The sequence below is a fragment of the Channa argus genome, chromosome 8 (genome assembly GCF_033026475.1).
Source record: "Channa argus isolate prfri chromosome 8, Channa argus male v1.0, whole genome shotgun sequence".
Classification (NCBI taxonomy): Eukaryota; Metazoa; Chordata; class Actinopteri; order Anabantiformes; family Channidae; genus Channa; species Channa argus.
In genome coordinates, this window is record NC_090204.1 from 5,186,873 (window position 1) to 5,196,704 (window position 9,832).

A 9,832-nucleotide genomic window follows, 5' to 3' on the forward strand; every position below is an offset into this window, starting at 1 on the left:
GTAATTTCTTCCTTTCTTTGGCAGATCTCTGAGATTTGTTTGTACAACCACTAAAATAAGGAGGTTTTGCCTGATTACGCACAAGCTTTTGGATATATTGTCAGCTCCAGTGTGTAAAAAACAAAACACTGGAAAATACAACAACACCATGAACAGTGTCTGGTTTTCTGGTTTTCTGGTCTTTTCCCTCTGTTTCCCTCAAACTGTGTCTGAATCAGGATATATTGATTTGAATTGTCAATACAAATCCTATTTTTATCACATAGTTCACTGTCCATAGAGGACCACCCTAATTGCAAGAAAAGAGTTTTACACAATATTTGGAGACGGAAAGAGTCCAGGTCTTGGCACAATAAAAAAGAGGACGACACTAAGGACAGCAAAGGGAAAGAGGCAGGAAACGGTACACACTTCCTCAGACAGGATACTGTGCTCCTCTAAGAGTGAGTATCCGGGACTCTATTGCCTCAAAGGCCTCACCAAGTCATTCACACATACACACTTCTTTTCCTTTGACACAATGTCAAAAGGAAGAACACACACAAATGATTTGTGAACCTGTGAGAAAAAGCCTCAGCAAAAACGGGAAAAGCCTTGAGAAACCCAAAGAATCCAGAACTGTGTCCCTTTTATTTCAACAAGATCTGGAGCATGTGAAATAATTTTTTGGTATTTTAATATCAGACATTTTGACCATTGCATCAGCATATCAACTTTTTGCTATTATTCGCAAATCTCAAGATAATGGTGGAGAAATATTGCCACATTACATTTTTGTTAAATCTTTGTTCATTTTACTCCACTACTCTTGTTTGAGAGTTGTACTTTTGCAGATTTACTGATAAGAATCATTCATGAGATACAATACACTTATTACATGAAACATGAAAACAATAATAAGCAACAGCCCTCATCTGAAAATTTGATATGCTCAAAGTTGCATTAATGCTGGTTTAGGATGGCCATAGCTCACAGATGCATGTCAAACATGGCCATAAATAGCTATAAAAAAGTAACACATTAGTCCAACTCTCTGTAGAAGCGTAAGGACGTCTTGCAGTAAACCAACGCACTTGTCATGTGCCGAGATTCAAATGCTGCCACCTGCTGTACCATTTCCCCAACTTTTTAACAAATTAAACTTGGCAGGTTCAAAGCCCTTCTCGTGGAAACTGCGTATCAAGTTTTTCACACAAAAGCTGGTATATTATTAAATTAATGGCTACGATTGATATTCCTACTCTTCACCACATTTCATCCGGAACTTTTGCGGCCATTTCCCCGACGGTCTCTTTTTCGTGTTGCACAAAACAATGTCCACGACCCGCAGAGCTCAAAATGCTTTGGGGCTCAGTGGCTTTGAGCCTAATTGATATTTTGTGGTTGTCTTTGGCTTTATCTTTTCTTGCAGCTTTTCGCGCTCATAAAACATTGGAAAGGTATGAAACATGTCGTCTTTACATGTTATTTCAGGATCTTGTTCGCTACGGTAAAACCAAACGGTACATGAAACGGGACGACTGGCTGTGTGTGTTTGACGTTCCAAAAAGGTAACTGTAATGTAGTTTAAATTATGTCTACGTTTATTATATGCTGACATTTTTTGGGCTTCATTTTATTAGATCTAAGGAACTTAAATGTGTTGATGGTAACTTAGTTGAGTATCTTTCTCTTTCCAGGTGGTTCTGGCACTTCTATGCTGCATCTGTTTGCTGGAATGGGCTTCTTTTGGGCTTTTACCTTAATTTCATTTTTCAGCATCAGTTTCATCTACATCCGTGGTTGACCAAGTTATTAGACATTTTGACAGGTGAACCAACCACTGCGAGCCAAGGTAAGATGGCTTTGTTTTGTTACCATTGGCTTCTTGTTGATTCATAGTGTCATATGATGATATCGGTGTCTGTAGTCCCACAGCTGTCTACTCTGCTGGTGCAGCTGCTGCTCTGGGTCCACTCCCTCAGGAGGCTACTGGAGTGCCTGTTTGTCAGTGTTTTCTCTGATGGAGCCATGCACTTGGTGCAGTACATGTTCGGACTAGGATATTACATTGTGCTAGGGCTGACAGTGCTTTGCTCAGATCGGCTGGGTAAAGGTAGATATTACTTCAATCTGCACTTACTGCTAACTTGTGCTACTATGTGGTATTGATGGTTCTTCTTTTCTTTTTAGGGAGTGGTACCCTCTTCTCTCAACTGGACTGGTTTCATGTGACTGGATTTGCACTTTTCATCGGGGCTTCACTGCTGCAGCATCAATCAATGGTCCTGCTGGCCAAGCTCCGCACTGGAAAGTCCGGTAAGCTTATGCAGTTGTACATTTACATTTCATTTATATTATTTATAGTATTTTGAGAAGAAGTGATTTATTTTCATTATATGCAAGTGCAAGAACAGATAGGATTTTTCTGTTAAAGATTTAAGTGCATAGGAAGTTGCGGAAGAGTTCTGTTTGGTAGCTCGTTCCACTATCATGTGATGATGTTTGGGATCGTTTGTATGGTGATGAGACCACCAGACGCTGTTCCTTGGCAGAGCACAGTGGGAGGGAGGTATTGTACACCTGAATGAGGGAGTTGAGGTAGGCAGGTGCTGTTGAGTTGACCACTCTGTAAGCAAGAGCTTTGAACCTGATGTGGGCAGCTACAGGAATCTGGTGCAGAGATCTGAACAGTGATATGACATGTATGCTTTTTGGCTGGTTAAAAATGAAATATGCTGCTGCATTTAGGATAATCTGGAAGGGTTTGATTGTGCATGTCAGTAGCCCCGTCATGAGGGAATTGCAGTAATTAAGACAAGATATGATCAGCACCTTCAAAATAAGATGGGATGCATATTCAGGGGGTTGGATTTTTATGATGTTGTAGAGGGCAAATCTGCATGCCTAAGACACAGAGGAGAGGTGGTCCGTAAAGCTCAGTTTACTGTTGAGGATTATCCCCAGATTTCTGACAGACTTAGTTGGGACAATCACTGAAGGCTCTATGTTGATGCGGATGTTATGTTGTTTTGAAGTTCTGGCTGGGAAGATTACAACTTCTGTCTTGGAGAGGTTTAGTTGAAGATGTATTTCTCTCATCTAAGCAGAGATGTCAGGGGGACAGGCAGAAATGCGCAATGAGACAATGGAGTCATCCAGTGGAAAGGACGGGAAGAGCTTTGTGTTTTTAGAGTGATAGGGGAACCCATGTGAGTGCATGATAGCACCCAAAAATGTAGTATTGATGAAAAAAGTATAGGACCAAGGCCTGTAGCACACTGGTAGAGAGACTGTGAGAGTTAGAAATCTGCTCCTGCCAAGATATAGTGACAGTTGTGTACATTTTGGTCCTTTGTCTACAACTGAAGTATACAACATTGCAGTTGACTCTTCCCTACAGGAATGTAATTATTAGATTTTGGAGGTGTTTTGTTTACCTCAAGACTATCACTGATCTTCATTCTTTACAAGAGTTAATTCATACAAAACTAGCTGCAGTGACTTGAAGTGTGCTCATGATAGCAAATTTTAGAAAAGTATGGGCCTACATACTTCAAACGCAGTAACCTGCATGGTCCTTTTAAAGCTTCATTACTGACTTTTGTTATATGTAAGTAATGCTTAAAGGCATTAGAGCTAAGCTAGCACAAAGTGGGTTTATTAAAGCTTCTTGACGCCTGCTGCTGGAAATGTTAATGAAGTTAATGCAAACAGCGATAAGAGCCAAAAGAAAAACTAACTAATGAGCTAAAAGAGGCTAGAACGATGTGTTGCGCTCAGGAGAGGTAAAGAGTGGTCACTTGAGCCGTTATTAATATGAACTCAATAATTAGTGTATCTTTATTTGAACACTGATGTGTTTTTGGATTTTTTTTCTTTTGTCACATCTTGTAGGAACAGTGGAGACACTGGCACACAGAGTGCCAATGGGAGGATGGTTCGAGGTTGTTTCCTGCCCCCATTACTTTGCTGAGCTTCTCATCTATGTCTCACTGAGCTTGGTTTTCGGAGGCTTGTCTCTTACCTGGTGGCTTCTCGTCCTTTATGTGCTCTTCAATCAGGCACTGGCAGCACAACTCTGCCATGACCTCTACATTAGCAAATATGAGTCCTACCCAAAGCATAGAAAAGCATTTATACCTTATGTGCTGTGAATAGTTGTCATTAGTGCATCTTTTCATGTTATCCATTCTTTTTTGAGAACATTACCGTCTTCTAAGCTGTGTCAGGGACGCCTGAGAATCTGAAAAGAGTAAGAGTCAATTCATCTCCCTTTAAGCATCAGTTGAAATTGTGCTTGCAGCAAAATAAAGTGATTCAATTGCCAATAGGAAATTACTGGCTGTAGTTGACTCCCAAGTGTGATGACGCATGGATGTGGTGCAGAAACATGTCCTTTAAGTGAAATTCTTTCCAGGAAAGAGACAGTGTCTTTAAAAGAGACTGCTGTGTTATGATGGAGTGACCTTAATTGACTTGTTCATTACACAAGGCACAAGTACTTTCATGTAATGACACATTTTTCATTGTTAAACAAGCTAATTTTTCAAGTCATAACTTCTTCTGTTGTCAAAATAAGCAACTTTTTGTTTTAAGAACATATACAATTTTCCTTTTAAACATGATGACATATAATGATTAGAATAAATGTTATCGTCCAAAACACATTTTTGTTTAAGAAGAAAATTTTAATGTTTTATGTATTTTTATTTTATAAATGTACCTTTTTTCTCATGGAAAATATAGTTTTCTGTTGTACACATCAATGGCATAGCTGGATTATGAGAAAAGCACAACGAAGGCGCCTTTGGGACTGAAAGAAACTGGAGAAATATTCGAATGACTGAAAAGCTGATTAAACATTAATTGTGAAGTGTGTTGTAAAATACGTGATTTATAGTTTGTTTTAATAGTGTTTTTTTAATTAATGTATTTAATGACTTGAAGCGACCGTAAGTCTCTGATGATAACTTGATACTTTGTTTTGGTTTTGGTTTTTGTATGTATTTAAATCACTGAACCGATTTTGACTTGATTTCGATTAAATATTACTGACAGCGAGGCTGACCAATCACGAAACTTTCCGATGCTTACGTCAGCCTTCAGTTCGACGTCATTTTGCTGGCGGTCCAATCAGCTCTCCGATTTGGTCGTCAATGCGGTAGCCGGATTGTAACTTCCTCTGGTTTGGCTCGCTCGGTGGCATCGTGACGTGTTTTACCGAAGAGTCTCTTGTTCATGTAGCTAATATGAAGTTAGCCGCTCTTGTTTTCGATGGCAATAAGTGATTAACTTAAGATAAATTAACGTACAAAACATTTTTAATCAGTGTTTTAGGAGCAATAATGCCTCTCCTGGTCGGCGGGGGAGATGGACGGACTGCTTCAAATTTGATGTGTGCCTTGTTTCTGTTCGCCGCCGTGTTGTTTTTAACGGTCGGAGTTGCTGCTATTCCAGAGGAGCACAAGTCCGTCCAAGAGCAACCACCAGAAGAGGTACAATCTTGACTTTACTATTACCAAATGGGTTAAATCTCTTATTGTCGTCTGTAAGAAACGCAAACGCCGGTACTCTAGTAGTTAGCCGTCTCGAGCTAGCCACCATGCTAACAGACATATCACGTTGTTTCCGTGAGTGTTCAGCTCAAAGGGGGGAGGTTAACCTTTCATTTGTAAATATGGCTGGCAAGTATTTAAGGACATCGAAAGACGTATTATCGTTTGCACACAGAGTGCCGCGCTGATATGATGTCAGAGGATTTGTTTGCATCTTAAATAATATCTCTGAAGCGTGCGGCCACGGTAACCTTAAGTCAGCTAACCATAGCCATGTCAAGGTAATGTAACTGTCAGCATTCTCTTTGCAGAAAGCATTACCTCCCCATACAGTTGGCCCAATCGTTTCTGAAGATGCCTCCACCAAAGGAAACCTGGGTTTCATCCACGCTTTTGTGGCCTCTATCTCTGTTATCATCGTCTCTGAGTTGGGAGACAAGACATTTTTCATCGCAGCCATTATGGCCATGCGTTACAATCGTCTCACAGTGTTAACAGGTGCTATGCTGGCCCTGGGAGTCATGACTTGTCTCTCTGGTTAGTAGCAGTAAATACTTTGATTTAAATTTACTGTAGCGAGATTCTATTATTTTGCAACCAAATAATTCCTGGCTCCACACTGCAGTGCTGTTTGGCTATGCCACAACCATCATCCCCAGAATCTACACATACTATGTATCTACGGCTCTGTTTGCCATTTTTGGTGTACGCATGCTGAGAGAGGGACTGAAGATGAGTCCTGACGAGGGCCAGGAGGAGCTGGAGGAGGTGCAGGCAGAGATCAAGAAGAAGGATGAAGAGGTGAGCTAACTTTTTATTCAAGAGAGCAGGGTTGTATTAGTAAAGACTAGTGTACAAATACAAGGACAGTTTTTATATCAAATAACTGAATATAAGCTGTCAGTGTGGATACTGTTTCTGAAACTCTGGTAGCTGACTGAGTCACAGATGGCTCACATTACTTTACCAGTAGCAAAGCTCTGTCTTGTGCCACTTCTCAGAAGAATATACTGTGGTGCATGCACATGCAGAGAGAAAATACTGAAATGTTTTAATTTGAATCCAAAATTACAAAGCTCATGCTTTCTGTCGTCTTACCTAAAGATTTAAAGAATATTCAAAGCAATTTTCATTTTGCTACTTTATAGTTTTATCACACTCATAAATGCTTTTCATTAACTAGCTAGAACTAGCAGAATCCTACACACTATGTATGGACACATCTCTGTAGTTTGTTTAATCTAAAAAGGCATTTTTACAGTATGCAGTGAAACAAGTAAAACAGAAACACTGTATAAATTTTGAGATATTAAAAATGACCAGACCTCATAAATTCTGAAATAATGACTTGATCCTAATGATGTGGCAGCTGTCTGCACTACAACAATATTCCCATATTGAAAACGTTTATAGGACATTGAATTCAGGTTTTTAGTGACTATGTCTTCTGTTGTCTGTGCAGCTTCAGCGTTCTAAGCTGGTTAATGGGACTCCGGATGTGGAGGCTGGAACAGGGACTCCCGTGCCTCAGAGAAGGTGGCACACCTTCATATCACCTATCTTCATCCAAGCCTTCACGCTCACCTTTCTTGCAGAGTGGGGGGACCGGTCGCAGCTGACCACCATTATCCTAGCAGCCCAGGAGGTTTGTTACATTGCATGCACAGCACATTATGTGTCTTAATAGTTGCATTTTTTTAATAGAATATCTCATGTATGATTCTCCCTTAGTGTGGGTCTCATGGGAAAATAAAAAAATCCTTTGTCTTTTTTAGACACAACACAAACAGTAAATTTCCCTGACTGCTAAGTCTGAGGCGAGGTAGTGTAGCATTGTATTTACCATCAACATAAAACCCATGTTTAAATTCACAGGATCCATTCGGCGTTGCAGTGGGTGGTACACTTGGACACTGTTTGTGTACAGGACTGGCTGTGATAGGAGGGAGAATGATTGCCCAGAAAATATCCGTCAGAACAGGTAAAGTTGTGTACACACACAGACTTCTGTTGAATTTGTTACTGGATACTAATTAATCAATAAATTTGAAGAACACGTTTTCCAGAAGACAGATCATTTGTATTGCTGAATATGCAATGAATAGATAGTCTAAAGGCTTTGGTAAATTTCTCTCTGTCGATCCCTGAGTGATAGTTTGTTTCCACTGTATCTGTCTCGTTAGTTTGTGAGCAACTTGCCATTTTCTTTTGCTAAGATGGTCCTCACACTGCATCTGAAAAGCGGTTTCGTATTTCAAGTAAATCTTTAGTGTGCATTCTGGATTGACTGTGCTGCACTAGTGAAAAAAACAATTCAATTCAACTTTATTTACATAACATTAATTCACAACAAACTAATCTTAAGGGACTTTACATTATAAAGTCAAGACTATACGAATATGTGGAGGAAACCCAACAAATCCCCCTTGATTAAGCCATAAGCAACATTGGAGAAGGAAAAGCTCCCTTTAATGGAAGAAACCTCCAGCAGAACCAGGCTTAGGGTGGGCAGCCATCTGCCTTGACCAGTTGGGGTGAACCACTGACAGTATTTCTCAAGATTTGTCTCTGCTGTACCCACCTGGAGTAGATCACTTTGGATAGACTGTGCTGTGGTAGCCAATAATACCTCTCACAAGCTTGTCTCTGAGGGCTCAGAGAAATGCATTGCTGATGGATAAATACGTTTTTCTTTTCAGACACCCTATAATTAAATGTGTTCTTTTGTTTCCACAGTTACAATCATTGGAGGGATTGTCTTTCTTGCATTTGCCCTCTCTGCCCTGTTCATCAAGCCAGAAACAGGATTGTAAATGGACTAGGACTTTCATTGTCACTGTAAATACATGTAAAACTTGGTTTTGTTGCTGTAGAGAGAGACTGTAGTTTTATTTGTGTCACAGGCTGAAGAAAGTTGTTCCCTTTCCCCAGGAAACCTCTTTTCCACTACTACGAAGGTTGAAGCTAGTATTAACTAATATTCTCCAAGATGGCACACAGCAAAGCCTTATGGGAGATGGAGTTTTGTATGAATTGGCATTCATATATTTCTATTTATGAGTTATATACATTAGATACACCTTTATCATAAAGCAGAAACCCATTCAGACTTTTCAGAATCTGAAGTAACATCCTTAGTAAGAATAAAACAATGACTTACAGAGGCCTGCCAGCAGAGGAGGTATGACTGCTGTGATCTGTAGGAGCCTGTTCCCTCATACAACAACGCATGAGAGTAGTTGCTGCCCTCAGACCCATCTCAGAACTTGAAATGCAATACGTTCCTCACATTCATACACTGAGTCTAGTTAAAAACCTTTGCATTTATTACTTTTCAAATAATGAATAGGCTTTTTTTTTTTTTTTTTTCACTTTGTTTTTGTTTCTTTGGTAATTTAACACACGCCCCGACCAGGTGCTGTATGGTAACAAACTGAAGCTTCCACGTCGCCAGTGGTTGTGGTTGCTGTTGCCGACACTAAGACCAGAGGCAACAACCTTGTCAGTAAGAAATCATTTTTAGCATCTGACTTAAGTTGAGATTTAAGATTTTATTTGAGGCAAAGACATCGTTGAAATCTTAGTTATTTTCCTGTCTTACTGCTGATACATTGAACAGTTTATCTTTTAACAGATAACGTGAAGTATTAGAATACCTGTGTAACCATACCTTGATTAGAATACCTTAGTAGGCACAGTATCTCTGAGAGATTGATCGGGGCTCTAATGTTCCCCGACCAGATCAAGGTGTAAATAGTGAAAACACAGATGAGGTAAAGAAAGGCCAGTTAACACCTTTACAGCTCAAATCTTCCTATGCGATTAAAGCCATTTTCAGTAGGATCCTAACTGTCTCCATCTGTTGCTGCCCATTGTTTTTTAACAAAGCAGATGTAAATACAACTACATTGGGTGTAAAGTGAGTGACAACATTACAATAGACACTAGAATTCAGTTCCTGTGCCATAAGCAGCTGTGTTGTAGTTACAGTGGCACTTCAATGTGGGGATTGAAGCCTGTGGTTCACCTTTTTATTTAAAGTGGAATCTATTTAGCTTAATTTTCTTTCTTTTATAGCATCTGTACTGTACACAAAGAGTGAGAGAGGGGTCACTTTAAACAAGGATGGAAATATTTTTAAATGAACAGGCTAAAGCCAAGTTGTCAATATTTGACAGGCTGCAGCCAGCTGTGAAATACTTCAGTTTGTAAATCAGGTTGATTGAAATGCCTATAAATCCTAAATGCTCAATAAAAAAGATTTCTTGTGTTGTCCGATTAATTTCTGGACCCAA

At 39.7% G+C, this 9,832-nt stretch overlaps 2 protein-coding genes across 2 annotated transcripts; both read left to right on the forward strand.

The window, feature by feature from the left end:
- Positions 1 to 1,283: 1,283 nt before the first annotated feature.
- On the forward strand, positions 1,284 to 4,169 carry srd5a3 (steroid 5 alpha-reductase 3). The gene is made up of 5 exons (XM_067512227.1): positions 1,284 to 1,550; positions 1,680 to 1,834; positions 1,910 to 2,095; positions 2,173 to 2,298; positions 3,877 to 4,169. The coding sequence occupies exons 1-5, from the start codon at positions 1,339 to 1,341 to the stop codon at positions 4,134 to 4,136; spliced, it is 939 nt and encodes a 312-aa protein (XP_067368328.1). The 5' UTR covers positions 1,284 to 1,338; the 3' UTR covers positions 4,137 to 4,169.
- Positions 4,170 to 5,148: 979 nt separating this feature from the next.
- tmem165 (transmembrane protein 165) lies at positions 5,149 to 9,819 on the forward strand. Its single transcript, XM_067512228.1, has 6 exons — positions 5,149 to 5,477; positions 5,849 to 6,074; positions 6,163 to 6,338; positions 7,000 to 7,182; positions 7,413 to 7,518; positions 8,274 to 9,819. Exons 1-6 carry the CDS (start codon positions 5,328 to 5,330, stop codon positions 8,348 to 8,350), a joined length of 918 nt encoding a protein of 305 aa, XP_067368329.1. The 5' UTR covers positions 5,149 to 5,327; the 3' UTR covers positions 8,351 to 9,819.
- The last annotated feature ends 13 nt before the right edge of the window (positions 9,820 to 9,832 follow it).